This window comes from Artemia franciscana, chromosome 1, assembly GCF_032884065.1.
Source record: "Artemia franciscana chromosome 1, ASM3288406v1, whole genome shotgun sequence".
Lineage (NCBI taxonomy): Eukaryota > Metazoa > Arthropoda > Branchiopoda > Anostraca > Artemiidae > Artemia > Artemia franciscana.
In genome coordinates this window covers 11,365,831-11,390,293 of record NC_088863.1, presented here as the reverse complement: position 1 = coordinate 11,390,293, position 24,463 = coordinate 11,365,831, and the positions used below count along the sequence as shown (strand labels likewise).

Here is a 24,463-nt window from a genome sequence, read left to right as displayed (position 1 = left end):
CTAATTAAATATACCTAAGTATGATATATTATAATTCTTTAGAAACTGCTTTGGGCTATATATTTACACTTTGGGGGGGGGGGCAAAGCACAGTTGGTCTGCATGCATAATGTGTTAGCCGCAGTTATTCTGATATTATGAAGTAAGAATTGTTTTCTGACTTAACACTGCCCAAATTCTTTACCCCACCCCCCAAATGTACAAATATAGCCCAGATTATATATTTCTCATCTATTCTGTCACGTATTTTTGTCTTTTCTCACGCTAAGTTGAGAAAAACTAGCGAAAGAAACGGGTTTAGAGTGCGTCAATGCATGAGCAACTTGAGCGGTAGGGGATATATCATACACGTACCCAAAGTTTTTTGGCACTCTATTGACTTGGGTGAACATTGCATATATTAGGATATATCATTAGAAAAGCAAATCCAGGCCTTTCTAGGGTTTTATTGGGGGTTGAAAAGCCGTAATTTTTCTTTAGGGTAAGCCTGAGCGAAGTCTTTCTTCTTCTTTTTCATAAGTTATCCCCTAGTGGGATTCTTCATATTTTTTTTTATGCGTATCAGTTTTTTAATTAATCTCACCGAATTACTGCATCGAATGCCAACTTTAAAGATTTGCATTTTGCTCAGTTGTATTATATTCAAACAGAATGTTTTATTGAGTTCCGCTATTCAGTGTAACTCAGCCTTCTGTTGCTCCCATTTTTTTTTCAATTTTGCACAGATTATAAGAAACGTTGCCCCGCCCCCTCCTTTTTATGGATATTCCCACAGAAATAAGCTCTCAGGGTAGGATTGGGGTAATGACATAAATAAAGAAGCATTTAAGCCACCATGATTGATATTCATTACGCTAGCGTACGAATAAATAGAAAAATGATAAGCATCAGTTAAACACTCAATAAACACTTTCATAGACAGTCTCACTTCGAGTTCTTCCTTGTCTAGCCGAATCAAGTCTAGCGAGTTCGGACAACCTAGGAAGACTTGGAGGTACAGAGTCTTCCAAAACTACCCTACGAATCTCCTCCAGCGTCGGCATAGCTGAATCAATTGGAGTCTCCTCAGCTGTCGGTGCAATTTCTTCCCCTGTCTGTTCTTTGATTATCGGAGAAACTTTAGTTGCGCAATTGGGACATTTCTCTTGAATATAAAGCCATTTTCGAAGACATGCTCCGTGGAAGAAATGATTACAAGGAGTTTTTCTAGCTGATGTCACCATCGGTTCATAACAGATTGAGCAAACGTCATCAGACAGCTTTTTAAGCTCTGCTGGTACAGCACAAGGAAGAGCATTTATTTTTTGAACTGCTTCCCGACGTTGCAAGAAAGACTTCCAGCCGATCTGCAGCTTTTGCCAGACATTAAAATAGCAATGTACAAGAAGAATGATGCTATTTGACCACGACCACGTCCCAGCCAGAGATTCATGGAATCCGGCACCGACAATAAATACAGCAATAATAAATTCCAGAAACCTTACAACAGCCCTAGTATAATAAATAATATCATCCAGAGCCTCCCAAGGGTTGGTTCTATAAGAGTCATAAACAAAAATGATGTGGATAACAAGGAGGCCTGCAACTTGAACTGACGTCATCAGACAGGAAGACATCACAACCAAAGTCCAGAAGTCCAGATCAAATATTTTGGCCAGAGCACTAGACATATATAAAGGACATATAAAGAGTATTAAACACATCAAAAGAACTTTACACTGCTTGAATATAGAAGAAGTTCCTCTTTGTGCTCCAAGCGATAATAGGAGTGGTTCTATTACTTCAAATATGCTTTGAATCAAGGAGGCGCTTACCACAAACAAAATAACAGTCATTGCCGCTAATCTATGAGGCATTTTAATATGAATAAATCCTGTTTGTATTCCCAGAAGAAAAAAAGTCAGCCCTTCTGTAACTCCCGCTTTTGGGTATCTGTCATTGACAACCGCTTTAGGACCCTGAATTATCACCTGAACTAAACGTTGAATAGAACTAGACAAATAGGCTATTGCTACAACAGTTGAGAAAAACGTAATAGAATTTTGACATACTTCAGTTAAACTCCACAGTAAACCCATATACCATCTATCAATGACAAAATTACTATTAGACTCACTATAGAAGACATCATCATAGAACTGAAATAGGAATTTAACACACCAAAATATTAGGAAGTGAATTGGAACATACAATTGATTAAACAAATCGATTAGTATTAGTGACAGACCGAAAGTCTGTAACTCATAATACAGATGGAAATATAAAGATTTTGCAAAATTTGCGAGATCTGGTGTATAGGCCATAATATAAAATATTATAGTTAATATTATGCAAGCAGAAGATAGCTTATGGACAAAGAGCAATAAACCGATTGGCATTCCGCTGAACCGAAAAACAACCGGTAACGTATAAACTGCCAACACTGCTCTTTTATAATGGCAGTTGACATCCAAGCAAAATGATATAAATGAAGCAACAACGACTTGAATAAATATTGCTGCTATTTGTCGGCGAAAAAAGTAGAATTCATCTTCGCTCGTAGCCCCATGAAAAATACCAAAGACTAGGGAGTTCCCTCGGCCCGCACTCATTGACGAAATATCTTCTTTTCCAAGAGCAAAATCCCTGAAACAACAAAACTACTTGAAACCTATTGTAATTAAAATGTATATGTCAAATATGAGACAGCTCAGAGATGAACTTGTTACTACGGAATACATTTTCTTTTAAAAGTCACTAAAAGGTAATTTAACACGCAAAGGCAATATCATTGCACGATGTTGCCAAGTTCTGAATTCAGCAAGAAACTCTAATTTTTCCTTCATGCAATTTGCTGTGAGGCGGCACAATTTCCCAAAGTACAAGGGAAAGGGCAAAGTACAAGGGAAAGGGCTTAAGACAAGATTTGGAAGGCTAGCATCCCTTTCTATATGAGTCCCATACCGGTGAAGAAGGAGAAGTTTTACCTGTTTCAATACTCTGGAAAAAAAATTCTGGAAAATGGTCTGTTATAATTCTTGTCTGCTGCTCCGAGAAAAAACATCCCCTATATTTTAAGACTATGTGGTACAGCAAGAATATTTGCAGAGGAGTATCCCCCTCCCAACTAAGATCAAAAGACAGTGCAGAAAATGGGAATGGGAGCCTAAATAAGTACTGTCTCCTTATTTTGAATCTTTTTCTCCTTAAGGCCTTTCCTCCTAGCGCCCTTTCCTCCTAAATAAGTACTGTCTCCTTGTTTTGCGCCATTTCCTCCTTCAGGGCTTTCCTCCTGAATAAGTACTGTCTCCTTGTTTTGAACCCTTTTCTCCTCAAGGGCTTTCTTCCTAGAGCCCTTTCCTCCTAAACAAGTACTGCTTTCTTGTTTTGAGCTCTTTCCTCTTTAGATATTTTCCTCCAAGAGCCCTTTCCTCATAATTAAGTACTATCTCCTTGTTTTGAGCCCTTTCCTCATAAATAAATACATCTCCTTTTTTTGAGCTATTTCCCCTTCAAGATGTTCCTATGTGCGTGAACTGATGGTTCACGCGCATAGGGCCATTATATGGTCCATGTTTATGAAGAGAAGATAGAGGAAGAAAAGGGTGCAAAAGCCAACCTGTCGTGCTCGGTAATTGTTTCTAGGTTTGAACTTCAATCGCGCTTTAATTTTAATTAGAAAACGGATTTTTTCAATGTCAGAGACAAGCACCCACATGTTGTTAGATTTATTTTTTGTATCTATATATTTCTAAATTTTATTACTACACCTTCAAATGTATTTCTAAACTTTCAAGACGCATAATTTGACTCGCAGGGATGTGAAATTCCAATTATGAATTAAAAAAAATAGTATAATTGAGGAAAATGCTGTTAAATGATTGAACAAAAAAGCCTACATAAAAACGACGTAATTACAATTCGTACACTGTTTGCACGTTATGATCCTAAAAAAGTAATTTATAATCCTTATAATCTGTGATTTGGCTTAATTGTATGGCACACGTTTTGTGATGTTTAATGGTAATGATTGTCTGCATATGCATAATATTGTAGGTAAATTTTATTGATAATAATACACAGTCAGGATTTATAATTACGAAGTTATATTATAGCAAGGTCAAAACTGCGCCACAGTGCTGCCACAACTGCCACAAACTGCTGCCTCTCTGCTTTTAAACCAACACACAGGCGTTACTCTTCCCTTCATCACAGTTGATAACAAAGAAGGTGTAACGGGAATCCCCCAGGGGAAGAAGCAAGTGCATGTTACGTCATAGGGAATGTTTTCTGGGAGATACAGGTGTCTGTTACGCAATAGGGGATGTTTTTTCTATGAATGTTACACATTGATTTTACTCTTCGTAAAACTGATTTTGTTTATGGAACTTGTTCGTGTGCTGATTTTGTTCGTGGAACTTATTACATGCTGATTTTTTTCTTGAAACTTATTGCATGCTGATTTTTCTCGTCGTGAAACTGATTTTGTTCATAGAACTTGTCGAGTGCTGATTTTGTGGAACTCGTTGCACACTGATTTTCGTTCATAAGACTTGTTGCATGTTGATTGTTCTCTTCGTAAAAATCGTACATTGATTTTTCCCCTTGTGAAACAGATTTTGTTCATGGAACTTGTTGCGTACTGTTATTTGTTGATATAACTTCCTGCGAGCTGGTTTTTGATGTTAGATGACGTTAGCTGATGTTACTTAGATGATGTTAGTTAGGTTACGTGACACGTCATCTAATCTTAACTTAACCTAACTTAAAATGTGTAGGTGAGGTGTAAGTTCTGCCACGCTTCGTACAGTCCCTCAAAACTTAACCCCTACAAATTCCACGAACGTATGGAATTTGTAGTAGGTTCGGTTTTGGGGATCCTCGAGAAAAATGCCTTGAAGAGAAAATTTCACAAAAAAAGCCTTGAAAAAACGTCTTGAAAAAGGTATTGAAGAAAAATGTCTTAAAAAACGTCTTGGAATGTTTTGAAAGGTCTTCAAAAACCTCTTGAAAGTTCCCCGCTTGACTAGTAGACTCTAACACGTCCGATTATTTAACACCCTAAAACCTATTATGTAACATTCAAAGAAATCCTGGGGTAAAAAAGTCCCTGAAGGTTTTACCCACACCCTTAGGTTTTTAAGCATAACAACCAAGGAAATCCTGATTTGGCGTATTTTTAAACAGTTCGTGGTAACGAACTGTAGTAAGGAGCGACCCGACTCAATAGTAACCGTAACTCTAAAAAACCGAATTTTGATACCAATAGTTACATCTAAAAAATTGCATTTCCATGCTGATTTTAAATATATAAGTTTCATCAAGTTTAGTCTTACCCATCAGAAGTTACGAGCCTGAGAAAATTTGCCGTATTTAAAAAAATAGGGGGAACACCCCCTAAAAGTAATACAATCTTAACGAAAACCCCACCATCAGATTCAGCGTATCAGAGAACACTATTACAAAAGTTTTAAGCTCCTATCTACAAAATGTGGAATTGGCGCATTTTTTTGCCAGAAGACAGATCACGGATGCGTGTTTATTTGTTTTTTTTCCCACGGGTGATCGCATTGACAGTGGTCCTAGAATGTCGCGAGAGGGCTCATTCTAATAGAAATTAAAAGTTCTAGTGTCCTTTTTAAGTGACCAAAAAATTGGAGGGCACCTAGGCCCCCTCCCAAACTCATTTCTTCCCAAAGTCACCGGATCAAAATTCTGAGATAGCCATTTTATTCACCATAGTCGAAAATCTAATAACTATGTCTTTGGGAACGACTTAATCTCCCACAATCCCCGTGGGAGGGGCTGCAAGTTACAAGTTTTGACCGTTGTTTATATAAACTAATGGCTATTGGGAAGTGTACAGACGTTTTCAGGGGGACTTTTTTGATTTGAGGGGGGAAGGAGCTACGTAGGAGGATCTTTCCATGGAGGAATTTGTCATGGAGGAAGAGAGTTTCAATGAAGGGGGCGCAGGACTTTCAAATATTACATAAAAAAAACAATGCAAAAATAAATATGAAAATTTTTTTCATTTGAAAGTAAGGAGCAGCATTAAAACCTATAACGAACAGAAATTATTTTGCATATGAGGGGTTCACCTCCTCGTAATACCTCGCTCTTTACGCTGAAGCATTTTTAGTAATTTCAACTATTTATTTTTTAGCCTTTGTGATTCAGGGGTCATTCTTAAGGAATTGGGACAAAATTCAAGTTTTAGTGTAAAGAGCGAGGTATTGACGAGGGGGTGAACCCCCTCATATACATAATAAAAACATACAAAGATAGAAGTTCGTTACGTAAGTTAATTCGTGAGTTACATATATTTTTTACTAATGAAAACGTTCGTAAAAAATTAAAAGCTCTAGTTGCCTTTTTAAGTAGTAAATAAATTGGAGGGCAACTAGGCCTCCTCCCCTGCTCCTTTTTTCTCAAAATCTTCCGATTAAAACTATGAGAAAGCCATTTAACCAAAAAAAAATTAATATGCAAATTTCGTTTTAATTGTTTATGTGCGGAGAGCCAAAATCAAAACATGCATCAATTCAAAAACGTTCAGAAATTAAACAAAAAAACAAATTTTTTAACTGAAAGTAAGGAGCGACATTAAAACTTCAAACGAACAGAAATTACTCCGTATATGAAAAGGGCTTCTCCTCCTCAACGCCCCGCTCTTTACGCTAAAGTTTTTTACTGTTTTAAAAAATAGAGTTAAGAGAAAGAGTCAAACTTTAGCGTAAAGAGCGGGGTGTTAAGGAGGAGAAGCCCCTTTCATATATGGAGTAATTCCTGTTCGTTTTAAGTTTTAATGTCGCTCCTTACTTTCAGTTAAAAAACTTGTTTTTTTAAATTAATTTTTAAAAGAAACTATCAAGTAACGTTTACATCCTGAAGAAAACGCTCTCTATTAGGTAACATCCAAACTCTATTAGGTAAGAACCAAAGAAAACCGTCTTTAGCGGGGTCCCCAAAGATTTTCCCCCACACCCTTTGGTTTTTTAACCATTACATCCATAGAAAAAACATCCACTATTACGTAACAGACACCTTCATCTGCTAGAAAACATTCCCTATGAAGTAGCATGCACCTGCGGCTTCCCCTGAAGGATTCGCCGTTTAACCTTCTTCGTAATTAACGGTGATTAAGAAAAGAGTATGTCTATGTGTCGGTTTAAAAGCAGATAGCACTACTCGCCAACCTTACAGTTTTGCAGTCTTACGAAATTTTAATATTTCTAGTAAAAATTAATTTTTCATTTCAAGTGTACTTGGAAACTAAAGCATTTTTAAAATATGATTTTAAACAACAATTTTTCTTATCTTGAATGTGACTACTCAATATAGAAATACCGCACATGATTTGATAGATATCCGAAAAAGATATTTTATTAAACATCTCAAACATATGAACCACATGAGCACAAAAACCTTGTTTTTTTTAAGACTAAAATGAAGGTGTGGGAAAGTCACGAAAAAAAAAGAACATAAAACCTATGGGTAGTTCCAAAATAGGTTAAGACTGCGCCCCCTTACAATTTTGCAGTCTTACAAAATTTCAATATTTATAGGAAAAAATATTTTTTTACCTTTACCTGTACTTGGAAATTAAAGCATTTTTTAAATATGTTTTTAAACAACAATCTTTCTTATGTTAAATTTCAGCAGTAAAATATTAACATTAATCCAACCATTTTCAACCAAACATTTTTTAATAAATGTCCCAAACACCAGACTTACCTATATTCTTTGGCAATTCTAAGAGCTGAATTCACGGTAAAAACTTGTGACATTGAAAAGTGGCGCAGCCGTCTTTCTGTTCCATCATCATCATCACTTAGTGATTCTTCATGAGAATGAGCTAGCTCCAGTTCGGTTGCAACATAATATCTTGATATGAAACAGCCAACAAAGATAAGTCCAATTGAAATATAGTGCATATAGAGGATCACTAGGTTTTCAAGTGACAGCAGAAGAATGAGCAAACCCTGGATTAAAACTAGAAAAAAAAATATATGATGTTGAATGATAGACAAAAAATAAAGATTGAGAAATTATTGGCCTCGGGAACCGGTCATATGAATGTTTTGCAGTAATAGTTCTGGCATCCTTTGCCAGACGAAAAAAACTCGCGAAAAAAATTCTGCCAAATCAGCGAGAAGCACTTTCAAAATTTCGCGCTGTGCAATCATTTATTTATATACTTGGAGCATTCTGTTACAGAATTACAAAAGAAATCAAAACTTGTCCATCCAATTTTTGTGCTGCTTATGAAGTTTCAGAAGGATGCTTTGTGTGGGGAGATATGATCCCAGATGCTCTTTCTTGGCTACGAGCTTGGTTTCTACCCCCACCCCTCTGACTTTCAAATTTAACCTCACTCCCTCCCATAAACTAATTTAACATACCTCTCACAACAAATGAAAAGCTTTTACCTAAAAATGTGCTTTTAAAAATTTCAGATACCAAATCCAACAGGAATTTATGATTGATAACGGAAGAGTCTGTTATCAATTGGGCCAAAAGCTTGATTTAGGAGCCCCCCCCTCCGTCACCCAAAAATTTACAGACGAAATCTTAACAAAATGTTTATTTATCAACAATTTTTTTTGATTTATTAACCAATTTAAATCATTATATTAATTTAACTATTATAATTATTTTGTTATTTTTGAATTTATTTTTATTTATTAATTAATTGATAATTTATTATTACCATCTTAATTTAATTATTTTTAAGTATCAGAAGGATGCTTTGTGTGAGGAAATATGACCCCAGATGCTCTTTCTTGGCTACGAACTTGGTTTCCACCCCCGCCCCTCTGACTCTCAAATTTGACCTCACTCCCTCCCATAAACTGATGTAACATACCTCTCACAACAAATGGAAACCTTTTACCTAAAAATGTGCTTCTTAAAATTTCAGATATCAAATCCAACAGGAATTTATGATTGATAACGGAAGAATCTGTTATAAAGTAGACCAAAATCTTGATTAGCAACCTCCCTGTCCCCCAAAAATTGTCAGACCAAATCTTAACAAAATGTTTGTTTATCAACATTTTTTTTCGATTTATTAATCAATTTAAATTATTATATTAATTTAACTATTATAATTATTTAGTTATTTTGAATTTAGTTTTATTAATAATATAATGATTCTTCCGTTATTTCTGGAATATGTTTAAATTCATTAAACAGCATACATAATAATGGATTGATTTATCAGGTAACACCTCGAAATCACCTAGTATTACTCGAAATGAAGAACATATCAGCCGTAATATTAACTCTGGAAATCAAGTTATTTGATCGAGCAAAAACTTCAAAATCTCAAAATTCGGAAAAATGACTCAAAATGAGACTCAAAATGTCTTCTGCTGTATATCAGAATGCAGCTATATAAAAATTAAATAAAAAATACAAGTTTTTTTAACTGAAAGTAAGCAGCGAAATCAAAACTAAAAAAAAAACAGAAGATCGTTTAGAATTGTATCTCTACAATTCTTCATCTTTTTTTTTAATAGTTCATCTGTTCTTGCTGCATTTTAGTCCGGAGTGAAACAGTGTGAAACACCGCTAATAGTGGAAAGTCAACAACATTAATGTTGGCACAACCCAAAGATGGTGTGGCGTCAAAATTTCAAGGCATTCCTTTTAACCAGAAAGTTTGAATCACATATAAATCAAAAAGTTGTGCACCAGTGAAACTCAGATAGTCCTATGGGCAAGGGTCCAAAGTCAGGAAAATTTTGCTGCTTTACATAGCTGTTATGCTGTTCTACTGCTCTGCTTCCAGTCCCGTTATTTCAAATTTTGTCGGGAGGGCGACGGTAGGTAAAGGCAGGAATATGTTTGGGCTGGCAGGGCTAAAACTATCCCAAACATTTAGCATCACGCTACTAGCAATGCTTATATTGCTCCAAGCTGCAACTTCATAAAATCAAACAACACATTTTATCAACTCACAAACTACGGACATGAAGTCTTTAGACGAACTCTGAAGACAAACTAAAAATGTTATGTGCACAAAAGAAATGAACCAGTGTATGATGCTAGGGCAGAAAATCTACTAAGGCAGAACCTCTGCCATGATAACCAAAAATTAAATAATTCAACCATTGAATAGAGCAATTAAAACTAAACAATTCTATGATAGCTTCAATTCAGTTGCTAAGAAAATATTTGTTAATTTAAAATTAACTTAAATTCTTAAAATTCTTTTTAAATTCTATGATAGCTTCAATTCAGTTGCTAAAAAAATATTTGTTAATTTAAAATTAAATTAAATTCTTAATATTCTTTTTAAATTCTATGATAGCTTCAATTCAGTTGCTAAGAAAATATTTGTTAATTTAAAATTAACTTAAATTATTAAAATTCTTTTTAAATTCTATGATAGCTTCAATTCAGTTGCTAAGAAAATATTTGTTAATTTAAAATCAACTTAAATTCTTAATATTCTTTTTAAATTCTATGATAGCTTCAATTCAGTTGCTAAGAAAATATTTGTTAATTTAAAATTAAATTAAATTCTTAAAATTCTTTTTAAATTCTATGATAGCTTCAATTCAGTTGCTAAGAAAATATTTGTTAATTTAAAATTAACTTAAATTCTTAAAATTCTTTTTAAATTCTATGATAGCTTCAATTCAGTTGCTAAGAAAATATTTGTTAATTTAAAATTAACTTAAATTCTTTTTAAATTCTATGATAGCTTCAATTCAGTTGCTAAGAAAATATTTGTTAATTTAAAATTAACTTAAATTCTTAAAATTCTTTTTAAATTCTATGATAGCTTCAATTCAGTTGCTAAGAAAATATTTGTTAATTTAAAATTAACTTAAATTCTTTTTAAATTCTATGATAGCTTCAATTCAGTTGCTAAGAAAATATTTGTTAATTTAAAATTAACTTAAATTCTTAAAATTCTTCTTAAATTCTATGATAGCTTCAATTCAGTTGCTAAGAAAATATTTATTAAATATTTCCTTTTTAGTGAAAAGAAAAACAAAGAAGAACTAGATTGTTATATTTATAAAAAGCTTAAAAATAAATGAAAATATCAACTTTAGAAAAAGAAAGGAACAAATGCAAGTCAAACTGTAAACTTAGCCCCCACCCCCCACCTCTTCAGTGAGTTAAATGTGACCTACGATTCAAACTTTTTCTTAGTAACTAAATTCCAGTTATAATAGAACTGTTCAATCATTATATTATTCAATTCTCGGTTACCAATGCTGCATTCCTGTTGGAATGCAGCATTTCAGGGGCATCTGAAATTTCTAAATTTACATTTCTAGATAAAACATTTCCACAACGTGAGAGGTCCTTTGTATCAGTTTTAAAAAAGGAAAGGGGGGATAATTTGAGAGGCAAAAAGGAGAAAGTGGCAATCAGATGAAAATCTAACTAGGGTCCTACCTCGTCACAGAAACACACATTTCTCCTTTGCTCATGCGCGCTGTCGAATTTATATACCTTTGGTGTGCTATGATACACTATAAGGAGGGAACAGAGGGAACTATTAGTTCCCTCCGTTGACCACCACCCGTTTGTGACGCTTTGATGTGTCCCATTTCCGAAACAAAAATGTATGAGTGTATACAGATACCTGGTGTGGTCTATACATAATAAGAAGATACCAAAAAATTTTCTCCCTTCAAGGTGTTGGTTGCCTGTAAATAGGAACCATATGCAGGTTACCATCATCCAGCATAATCAGCCAGTGACAAAATGTTGAACCACTCGATTTTGTTCTGACTTTAAATGACGCTCAAGATTTCTCCTAACGCACCGTAATCTCCCGTCTTTCTAATAGGACATACTGTCGTGTATCTATCTTCGGCATTTGACTTACACTTTATCATGCAGTAATCCAACAGAAATATTGGGATACTTTTTTTTGTACTATTGTATTCATGGCCATGAAAAATAGTAAAATTATAGTATACTATCAACACCTAGTTGGTGGGGGCGCTTCGCGCCCCCCCAAGCCCCCCCGCGCGCGTAAGTCGTTACGCGCCATATTAGTTACGCGCCATTGTAGTTGTGTCCCTATGTCCCACCTGTGAATATATATATATATATATATATATATATATATATATATATATATATATATATATATATATATATATATGTTTTTAACTACGTAAAACTTGCGAATATACAACATTCTTTGCTGTCCCATTGTCTGTGCATATAAATAGATTGTCAGGTTTACCGACTCTTGAACATGCAACATATAATGGTCCATGGGAAAACAATCCGTATTCAGATCTATACCTCATGATTCTAATGATTGCCCTTGAGCTTTGTTGATGGTGATTGCTAATCGACCATTCCCTGAGTCGCCATCGTCATTTATATATCCCCCTGTGCACCCCGGCGTCCCCTTTGTAGTTATGTCCCTGTGTCCCGGTCGTCATTTATATTCCCTGTGTCCCGGTCGTCATTTGTGTCCCGGTGTTCCAGTCTGTGATTTCTCTTTGAGTGTCCCGGGCGTCATTTATATTCCTTGTGTCCCGGTGTCCCGGTCGTCATTTATATCCCCCTGTGCCCCCCGGCGTCCCCATTGTAGTTGTGTCCCTGTGTCCCGGTCGTCATTTATATTCCCTGTGTCCCGGTCGTCATTTGTATCCCGGTGTCCCGGTCTGTATATACATTCGTTTTTTAGTTTTGTTTTTCTCCTTTATTTTTTTCCTTTTTTCTTTTTTTTCTTTTTTAGTTTATTTAGATTTTTAGATTTTTTAGTTTTTTTATTAGTTTTTAGTTTTTTTGTAGTTTTTACCATTTTTTTAGTTTTTTTAGTTTTTTTTTTTACTTATGTCCTGGTCGTCATTTATACTCCCTGTGTCCCGGTCGTCATTTGTGTCTCGGTGCTTTGTTGATTGCTAATTTATATTATATTTATATTTATATTTTTTATATTTATTAATATTCTTTTAGTTTTCTTTTTCTCTTATTTTTCAGTTTTTTCCTTTTTTTTAGTTTTTTCTTTTTTAGTTTTTAGTTTTTTTTTGTTTTTTACCTTTTTTTAGTTTTTTTAGTTTTTTAACTTTTTTAGTTTTTTTATTAGTTTTTAGTTTTTTTTTAGTTTTTGCCTTTTTTTAGTTTTTTCAGTTTTTTTTAGTTTTTAGTTTTTTACCTTTTTTTAGTTTTTTTTAGTTTTTTAGCTTTTTTAGTTTTTTTTCTTTTTAGTTTTTTTTTGTAGTTTTTACCTTTTTTAGTTTTTTTTCTTCTTTTGTATTAGTGTGAAATAATTCAGACGTCATATGCGGACAAACACGACGTCACTCGACAGACAGACAGACAGACATAACCCACAAACAACTTATTTTTATATATATTTATTCATATTTTTTTAGTTTTCTTTTTCTCTTTTATTTTTCAGTTTTTTCCTTTTTTTTAGTTTTTTTCTTTTTTAGTTTTTAGTTTTTTTTAGTTTTTTACCTTTTTTTAGTTTTTTTAGTTTTTTAGTTTTTTTAGTTTTTTATTAGTTTTTATTTTTTTTTGTAGTTTTTGCCTTTTTTTATTTTTTTCAGTTTTTTTTTAGTTATAAGATTTTTACCTTTTTTTAGTTTTTTTTTAGTTTTTTAGCTTTTTTAGTTTTTTTTTCTTTTTAGTTTTTTTTGTAGTTTTTACCTTTTTTAGTTTTTTTCTTCTTTTGTATTAGTGTGAAATAATTCAGACGTCATATGCGAACAAACATGACGTCACCTGATCCATCCACAGATCCACACACAGACAACTTATTTTTATATATATAGATATAGTAAATGTTACTGTGAATTTCCGAAATCTATTTAATGTCGACATTCACAAGTGAATGTCCAATATTCATTTTACTCTGCTAGGATTCAATTAGCTTGGCGAATCAGCTTTTTCAGTGTTATCCAAGCTTTGATGTTAAAAGTTAAAGTTACGTTGAATTAGGTGATAAATCTCAGAAATGGGTTAAACCTAACCTCACCTAAACTGTCACCATCAAGCCTTGCAAAAAACTGAAGAAGATTAATGGTAACGCTGACTATAGTAGCCAAGGAGGAAAAAATCTACATAAATATAATATACTACATAATAATCAAATAATTACATAATAAAATAAAATTCTAACAAAAATATACATATTATAAATAGAATACTATGAGTACTATAGATAGAAAACATTTTTATAGAATATATATATATATATATATATATATATATATATATATATATATATATATATTTATATATATATATATATATATATATATATATATATATATATATATATATATATATATATATATATATATATATATATATATATATATATATATATATATATATATATATAATGTAATAATAATAAATAAAATACATAATAGTAAATATAATATATTACATAATAATAAAATAAAATAATTACACAATAAAATAAAAATATAATAATAAATTCTAAATAATAATGTAAAATTCTAATAAAATAAGAGTCTAAATATTAAAATAAAATAATTACATGATGAAAAATATATACATAACACATAAATAAATACATTAGGCTACAATTCTTTCTGCTCTGCTGATTGAAACAAGGAACAGTTTAGACCTTGCTTCTCAAAATATACTAATACAATTAAATATTGGTCGTGTACTAATCCGGTTTCGTGTTCCCTCTTTTTTTTAGTTGACCCCCTCCCTCCCCCAAAAAAGAAGCAGTTAAATACACGTATGGTGGCAGATCTCCACAATAAAACAAATTCTTTTCACTAAAAAACAATAAAAGTACCATAAATTTAAGCCTCATTGAAGACGCTTTGGGTTTATTTAAAAAACAATAGATTGCAAGTAGTAAAATATGTTTTCCAACATATTGCTGAAACTTTTGTTCAACATTCTTCAAATATTACCCATAAGCTGAGGTAGTTTTAGGGGAGGAACAGAGGGGACACTTGCCCCGGACGCAAAATTTTAAACAAATAATCTAACAGCTACAATATCTTTTTTTTGAAATTTACTTTTATTAGAATAAAACAGAGAGCGCAGTTAATTAATGAAAATAATTAATAAATTACTAATTAATTAACAAAATGAAGACAAGTTAAAAAATAATAAAAATAATTAATAATAATTAAATAATTTTATTAACACATTCAAAAAATACTAATTAATTAAAGAATTGAAAATAATTTTGTTAATAAATGAAAATTTTGCCCAAAAATTCTGTGGGAGACAGAGGGAGGGGACTAATCAAGATTTTACCCCAGACGCAAGAAAGGCCAGAACCACCACTGCCCATAGAACATTTCTTTCGGGTCACTAGTGGTTCGCTAACATGTATTATGTCATTGGTATTACAGTATATCGTTAACATGTATATGTATATATACGTATGTGTGTATATTTACATAGACTGGGAATACGAGATAACTTTTGCTCAGAAGTTTAATAGCTTTGGTATTTCTCATTTTTTTAAAGTTTAAGAAGAACAAAAACACAGCATGGATTAGCGTTTTATTCTGATAAGACGTACGTGGTAATTTTTCGTTTAGCTAAAAAAAAAACACGACTACCCCAGGATCGTCATAAGGAGCTGATTATAAGCCTTTTAGGAACTGCTTTATTACGCGTTTCCTGGGGCAGTGTTAAAAATTAATAATTTCACTTGCTATTTAATTAAGAAAACCCAAAAATTTGAAAAAATTAGAAATCCGGGGAGGGGAGGCACGCCCATGGCCCATTTTTTTCAGATAACGGTGTTGTGATCTATTTCTACTTACAATAGTCTTCAACGTTTATATATATGCTGGAGACGTTTCATCTTGTAAAATTCAAAACGACCATAATAGGTTGTCAAATTTGAAATAAGGCATAAATGATTACGTTTTAAATCAAAATTAGGGCATAAATGATGCTTAAAGTAAATTCTTGAATTAGTAATACATTATTTAAAAAAATGTTACTGATATCAATTAGAGGCATGACAGTTCTTGAAGCAGAATAACAGAACAATAGCATTGGGTGGAGAGGGGTGTTGATCCCCCTGTTATCAAAGATGGCAACGTTGAGCTGTTGGTGGTGAACACTGTCACTCCAAAACTTCCATACCAACCTTTAAATAGGACCCTTTTCAATGAATATTTTGTTAGTTTGTGCAAAGAAATTTCAAAAATACTGATTATTAGTTCAAAACGCACAAAACAGATAATTTTTCTATTATTATGTAATTACTATTAAATTCTATTATATGTAAGCACTTTTCAGGAATCAAGGCTGACAAATTAAAAAGTAAAATTTCCCTGCAAATTTCTTGGTAAGAAAAGATTAAAAAAAAGAATCAATCATCAATAAATGTACACAAATTATAGAAAAAGCACTGGGGGGAGGGGTAAATTCCTCAGGCCCCCAGTTATCCAAGAATATTTTGGGTTCAGCTATTATCTGTGACATCAATGTTATCCTATGTTAATATCCATTGGAAAAGAGACATATTTGAAGGCAGACACAAAGGTTGCCTGAACAACAAGAGGTAACACAGCAATCTTTGATGGCAAGGGGTATGGGAGCAGCAGCATCATTGCTTTTTTTTATTGATGTGCAGATTAGTTTTATCTCTGGGAAACCCTCTTTCCCTTTTCAAAAAGTCTTTTTCGTAAATACTACAAAAAACTGTCATCATTTATTTCGCAAGGTTATCTTTTTTCTTAGCTGATTAAATAAAGGAAAATGCTCACAAAAATAAAAGACAATATTAATGGTTGGAAGCTTGACTTGAATGTTAATGCTTAAACTTCATATAAATTTGTAAAGTGTTATTGAGTTTTTCTGTTAATATAACAAGTGTCATTATTTTTTTTTACAAGTGTCATTGCCATACATATCATCACTTTTGTAAGTAACCATTTTGTCTACTTGATTTCAGTCCCTTATCCCACTCTACCCGTAAGGGAGATTCCGTTTCCCTGTAATTATCCGAACCAAAGGTGATGTGCTCTATGGTTTCATGGAGAAATTAACTGAGCAGTCGGTCACAAGTTATAACCGACTCCGATTCCAGACATTTTCAATATAACGACTCCAAATCCAACTCTGACTCCATTCAGAAAAAATTATGGCACAAATTTACTACTCCAACTCCTTAGCCCTGATGGAAAACAGGAAAACTGTATGGACTAGCTGGAGGTTTCCACATGTAGAAAATTGCAACAAATCTATTTAAAAACGCACTTTGGTAGAAGTAAGTCGCATGGCTATTAATTACTTTTATTACTGTATCATAAGAAGTTGTTGCCCTTTAGTCTCACTTCATTTCTCATTCATTCCACTTCAAATTCATTTCACTTTTTTAATTGATAAACATTGACTCCTGAAGAGAAATATACTGTAAAAATGGGGTTATGAAGACATGTCTACATTCAATCCTTTTTTTAATTAGCTGCCATTAAATGTGATTAATTTTAAATACTTTTTTTCCTGGGGAACGGCAACAGAAAATAGAAATATGAGTAAAATTACTATTTAAACAATATAATAAAGTATATTGAAATAAAAAGAAAATTAGTCAACTAACCCAAATTTGCTATTAGTGCTCCAAAAATATCAGCAACATCTTGAGAATGAGGCCAGGTATAGGCAACACTGTACTCCCACCAGTGTTCGAGCAAAAAGAGTCCAGGAACTCGTAGTATTAGAGATGCAACTATCTCAAAGTACTTGCCTTTCATTTGCCATTCAAGACTACGAAAAGCCATCGTGTGCACCTTAAACAAAACGGAAAAAGATGACTGGTAACGCTGAAATGCGGAATTCGCCGGAGAATGTCGACATTCAACAAATTTCGGACACTCATGGTAACATATATAATATATAAACATGTATAGTATAGTATATTTCTTTCTGCTCTGCTGATTGAAACAAGGACAGTTTGGAACTTGATTCACTAAATATACTAAAACAATTAAATATTGCATTCATACTAATTTGGTTCCGTGTTTCCTCTTGTTTTGAGTTTACCTCCCCCCACCCTAAAAAGCAAAGCCGTTAAGTACGCTTCAGGTGGCAGATCCCCACAATAAGACAAATTCTTTCACAAATAAAGTAACTATCTCAAAGTAATTGTCTTTAAATTGTCATTCAAGACTATGGAACTGCCATCGCGTGTCATTCTAAAAATCTATGAATAGCTCTAAAACTGGAAATTCAAAATTAAACAAATCAGGTCATGCAGCGGAAATGTAACTAAATTCTAAACTTTTTAAAATAAAATCCTGTTATTATGTAAACCAGCATTCTTTAAATAAATATGTTAAGTCTCAAAACAAATTCACATAAAAACTAGAAAAAGGGCTAAAAAACAACTTAAGTTCTCCATAGTGAATTTTATAATATGAATCAAAATAATATTATTGACTTTACGAAGAGATATAATAAAACTGAACTTAGATTATATTGTAGAAAATGTATTAGATTCAAACAAATAAATATTATCATGTAATACAGCACTTTTATAATAAATATGACAAGACTCAAAACAAATTCACATAAAAACTAGAAAAAATGGCTAAAAAACAAATCTTGTAACTAAATTCTAAACTTTTTAAAATAAAATCCTGTTATCACGTAATAAAGAATTTTCAAAAAAATATGGTAAGCCTCAAAACAAATTCATATGAAAACTAGTAAAAAAGAGCTAAAAAAGATAATTTAAGTTCCCCATAGTGACTTTCTGGATTAAATGATATCAGTGACTTTCATTTGCAAATTTCTTGTGTTTTCACTAGTCTTAAAAATTTAGGGGGGGGGATTCTTAAATGAAGATAGCCTAAAAAATTGTTTTAATCTACGGATGTATGACAATTTTGCTTTATTTTGAATTTTTCAGTGAAAATACCCAAAAATGGTATTTTCCAAAATTCAGAGGGGAGAAAATTAACTCCCTCACCCTTAATTGGCGTTTCTACTTGTATGCTATGAACTTCTAAAGCATACATTTCACATATTAATCTAATACATTACTCCCTATGGGTGAATATAACTTAATATTACAACCTCCTTTAATAAGATTTTGTTGTGCAATTAACCAGTTGTAACCTCTTTCAATAGCGTTTTGTTGTGTAATTAACTAATTGCAACCTCTTTTCATAAGACTTTTTGTGTAAGTAGCTAGTTGCAACTTCTTATAATAGCATTTTGTTATAATTCTCTTTTAATAAGACTATTTATGTAATTAACTAGTTACAACTTCTTTCTATAGCATTTTGTTGCGTAATAAACTAGTTGCAGCCTCTTTTAATAAGATTTTTTTTGTGTAGCTAACTAGATACAACCTCTTTTATAGCATTTTGTTGTGTAATAAACTGGTTGCAGTATTTAGTAATAAGTTTTTATTTTAGAAATTAACTAGTTGGTTTGTTCTTCTCCCGACATTTTACAGCATGCATGTTTTCTGGAAAACTTGATTTTTTTTTTTAATATCAGAGAGAATAGGCTATAAGAATTCTGTTCAAAAAGTTTTGCGGATTTTGAAGTTCTATTAGTTACATAGATTGTGCAATTAACCAGTTGTAACCTCTTCTAATAATATTTTGTTTATAATTATGTTGCAACCTCTTTTCATAAAACTTTTTGTGTAATTAAATAGTTGCAAACTCTTATATTACCATTTTGCTGTAATTAAGTAGTTGCGACCTCTTTTAATAAGATTATTTGTATAATTAACTAGTTAAAACCTCTTTTATTAGCATTTTATTGCGTAATTAACTAGTTGCAACTTCTTTTAATAAGATTTTTTGCATAACTAACTAGTTACAACGATTTTTGAATTTCCACGAGTTACATAGACTTATTTTCTGATTTCTGTGACATATTCTTGGTACTCGTGTATCTCATTTATGGTAGCAAATTTGACCATTGTGATTGTGATTTGACCATTTGACCATGTGACATATTCTTGGTACTCGTCTATCTCATTTATGGTTACAAATTTGACCATTTGACCATTGTGACATATTCTTGGTACTCGTGTATATCATCTATTGTAATAAATTTGATCATTGTGATTGTGATTTGACCATTGTGACATATTCTTGGTTCTCGTGTATCTCATTTTTGGTAACAAATTTGACCATTGTGATTGTTTTGTTAATTTTTGAGAGCTACTTTTCTTGCAAGTTTTTCCCCTTGCCTTTGATTTTTGTCCATTCAAAAAAAAAATGGTCAAAGAATCTATATCAAATTTCATGTGAAAAGCATAATTAAGTGCATAAACGCATATCGAATGTTGACATTGGCTTATGGTGACCAAAGCAAGATTTATCGGTGGTAAAAAAAAACTTTCTCAGATGGCTGAGAAGATGTGAATGACAATGAGCCTGATGGATGATGGAGCACGTCAACAACAGCCAAAAACATTGACGAAGTAAAGAAAATAGTTTTGGCCAACTCTCAACTCACCATTAGAGAAGTTGCTGAGGATTCAAAAATATCAATTAGCTTGTGCTATTCATTTTATCGATGATCTAGGCATAAGACGAGTTGCAATGAAATTCATAACAAATTGTTCAATTTCTACCAAAAACAGTGCCACACCAAAATTGATATGTAGCTGTCGGACTCTGTCCATAACGACCCAAATTTACTCCAGGAGGCCAAACTGGCAATGAAAAATGATTTGTGATTATGATGTTGAGACCAAATATGAAGATTTTGGCAAAAAACGACAGGATGATGTTGCTAAAGCCACCGTATTTTCAAGATCTACCACCCTGTGACTTTTTCTTGTTCCCAAGAGTGAATAGGCAATGCTACGATTGATTAGATAAAGACAGAATCAGAGATGGAGCTGAAGAACACAAAAAGTAACATTTTGAAGCACTACAAGGATTGGAAAACAATTTGGCACAATTGTAGAATACCAGGTGAGAATTTTTTTTAAGGAGGCAAAATAAACATTTATGAATAAATAAATTTTTGAAGAAACACAAAATTTACATTACTTTTGAACAGCCTTATACATAGCATTTTTTCTTCAAATAACAGAGAGAACATGGAATCTTTCAAAGCAAAGTTTTTATTTCTCCTCACGTAGTGCAGCTTACCGAAGCCCAAAGTTTGATAGGAATATATCCTCATATGCTTTGTTAATGAACAAGCTTTCATGAGCTCTAGAAGAATATTAGATTTGATATTTTTTTTTACTTATATAGGCCACAGTACTTTCAAATCACTTATTACTAAAAAAAACATAAGCAGGGGTAATGCTAAAAAAGGGGGAAGAACTGGCTTTATATATTGTATTGGGCTAAATTCATTCATTTTTAGATTATCAGAAGATACCTAATTTTTGGAATAGCTTGTTATTTTTTTATTTTTGGCAATGATAATATCAAAAGCAAAAATATCTTGTACATCACCACAATCTTCAGAATTTAAGATTGTTTCTGAATATTTCTTTTTTTAAATGTGATTTAATTTAACTTGAATTCAATCACTGCATTCAGGAGTAACCTTATTTAAGCAAAGTAGTATAGTTATCTAAGATGCAGCAACCATGTAAAACTCCGAGTAAACGAAAATGGAAACTAAAAATATATGGCTCACAAGGGATATATGCAAAGAAAGTGGATATATATAGAGGAAGGTAGGGATTCCCCGTACAGTATTCCATCAATCATAGTCCTATGTAGATAAAATACAATATTCTACACTGTTATCTTCTTTTTATTTCATATGAACCATCAAATTTAACTCCATTACAAGTCAAAAATAGAAGATATAGTAACATGATGTTTTCCTAAAAAGTGAATTTTAGCTTTTTTTTCACAAAATGTGTTCAAAGCATTGGCATCAATTGGGGTAGTTTTTCAAGGTTGGTTTATCCCCCCCCCCATATATAAAAAATTGGCATCTCTATATTTCTGACAATTGATGCCACAGGCTTAAAGAACATGCAGAATATTTGTACATATAAGATATTTGTATGTGCTTATAATCCCTTGGCTCATTGAAACAGAGTAAATTTCTTAAAGTTTAAATTCATCTCAAACAATTTAATTAATTTTATTTTTGTCTTGTGTCCTTAATTTTATACAAAATTCTTCTCAATTTAATCATTAATTAATAATTTATTTTTCAATTACTATATATTGTTATTATTTTACTGATGTTTGTTTATTACACTTTGTGCTATGTATTTTCACTATATTTTGCGGTATATTTACATATTATATGCACATCTATATTTTAAAGCTTACTATGCATAATATTTATGCATCTTATGGGGCATAGAGCAAACAGGCATCTTCCTGGAGTGTGAAGAGTTGAGTAAGAAAGCCTGACTCGAGGTATGCCTCAGCTATGGTCAGAACCCCATAATTTTTTTTACCTTATTTGCACAATTTACGTCACATTCTCCCCTTGCATGGCTGATTAACGCTACGTTGACAAAGGCGATGCAGAGGCAAAACTGACTATAAGCAATTATGGCATGCATCCAAAGCCAACTACTGTTTTTCTTCAAGTCTGTTATTAGATAATTCTATGACGAGATGTTTTGCTTTAAACTGTATGTGATGGGTGATAGTTTGATTGAGCGATATATCAATGTATTCACTTTCTGTATTTGTTATTATGATTTCGCTATATCCAACCTGTTTTTTCTTTTTTTGGCTCAAATTTATTAACTTTGCTTTGCGCAAGTTCAATAACAAAAATTGTAATTAAAAAGTATTTTCCACAATTATTTCCCAAATACTGAATAATATGAAAAAAAGCTTCAATGACATAAATGCTTACCATAAAGATCTAGATTTGAAATTACACAGGCTAAGCCTCGGGATAAAGAAAAATAAACCTCTGGCTATTTTTGGCTATTGAAAATCAGCAGCATTTCAATGTTTCCTCCTGAGATTCAGTTGTGCCTTTTTGTGCTTAAACAAAAAAAAAATAGGTTTTTTGAACTGAAAGCAAGAACAAATATTAAAAATTAAATGAACAGAATTAATTACAATAGGGAGAGGACACCTTTACAATACCTGGCTCTTCACACTAACATTATATAGAACGTTCAAAAAGCTATCTTATTCTAATTCAACTAACTTTGTATTTAACTTTTGTTCCACTGAAAATTCCCCCAGAGAAAAATCGCCTCCCAAAAAAAAGTCTTTCTGCTTTTCTTTTTAGAACTAAATGAAAAAAAAAAAATTTTTTAATGAAAGTAAGGAACAACACTAAAACTTATAATGAACAGAAATTATTCTGTATATGAAAGGTGCTGTCCCCTCCTCAACACCTCGCTCTTTACACTTAGGTTTGACTCTTTGCCACAACTCTACTTTATAAAACAATAAAACTTTAGCGTACAGAGTGAGGCATTGAAAAGGGGACAACTCCTTTTCATATATGGAATGATTTCTGTTTGTCTTCAGTTTTGACATTGCTCCTTACTTTCGATTAAGAAACTTGCTTTTTTCATTTAATTTCTAGACATTTTTCAGGCAATGCAGGTTTGAATTTGGCTCACCATATACAGGAAAAAAAAATTTGCAAATTAATTTGGAATTTCTATATTAATATCAATATTAATATATTGTATTAATATCGAATCAATATCAATCGGTTTCTCGATCACTCAAGATATGCACCATTCTGTAGAAATTATTTCCCACAAATCAAAACACATGGAAATAGCCCCTATAATTCTGCCAGAACATCTCCACATAAAAATTGGCAGAAAGTGTAATACTTCCAGGCCAGTATTGATGATTTCAATAATTTAGTATTTGTTATTAAAATATTTATGATACTTAATGGTACCACTACTACAAAAAATTCACCACGGCACCAAACTGCCCAAGGCCAACACAGCTACGCATACTCTTACTCCATCCCAATCTATTCAAAGCCTCCCTCTGTACACCCTCTCAGGAAGCTCCCATTTCCTTTAAATATTTGTTTATGACATCCTCCCACCTCAACCACAGACTAAGTGCTTTCTCTTTAGCCCAAGACATTTGGCCAAAAAAGACAATCATTGGCAATCTGACAACCTTCATCTGCAGAACGTGCCCTAGCCATCACAACATTTCCCTCATTATTGCCCTAGAAAGTGGGATTGAACCACACTTTTTGTACAGGCTACTGTTTGAAATACGATAAGTCAGCCAGATACCCAGAAAAATCTGTAGGCAATCTCTGTGGAAAACATCTACCAAATCTTCATCCACTTTTCAGAGCGCCCATGTTTCCAAGCCATATTTGACCAACTATCATCACTGTAGCTTCCAATATTCTAACCTTGGTTTCCATACTTATCTTCCTATTTTTACATATGAATGAATGAATGAATGAACTTTATTACCCGTAAAGTATAAAAAACACAAAGTACAGAGTATTATACAAATACGATAAACAGCAAAGAAAAACAAAATTCAAACTAACAAAAGACAACATGGACTAATCAACCAGTATCAATATGGAAAAAAGGCTGCAGAGGGTCATAAAC

The 24,463-nt window shown here is 32.4% G+C and overlaps 1 protein-coding gene across 1 annotated transcript in view; it reads right to left on the bottom strand.

Annotated features, from left to right (window-relative positions):
- Positions 1-555: 555 nt before the first annotated feature.
- The window catches only part of LOC136025526 (RING finger protein 145-like), a 35,783-nt gene continuing 11,875 nt past the window's right edge, over positions 556-24,463 (bottom strand). Inside the window, exons 2-4 of the mRNA XM_065701559.1 lie at positions 17,534-17,723; positions 7,717-7,975; positions 556-2,625 (exon numbers count right to left, since the gene is read on the bottom strand). Of these exons, the coding sequence (XP_065557631.1) occupies positions 900-2,625; positions 7,717-7,975; positions 17,534-17,714 (2,166 nt within the window). The 5' untranslated portion in view covers positions 17,715-17,723 and the 3' untranslated portion in view covers positions 556-899. The remainder of the gene's footprint in view (positions 2,626-7,716; positions 7,976-17,533; positions 17,724-24,463) is intronic.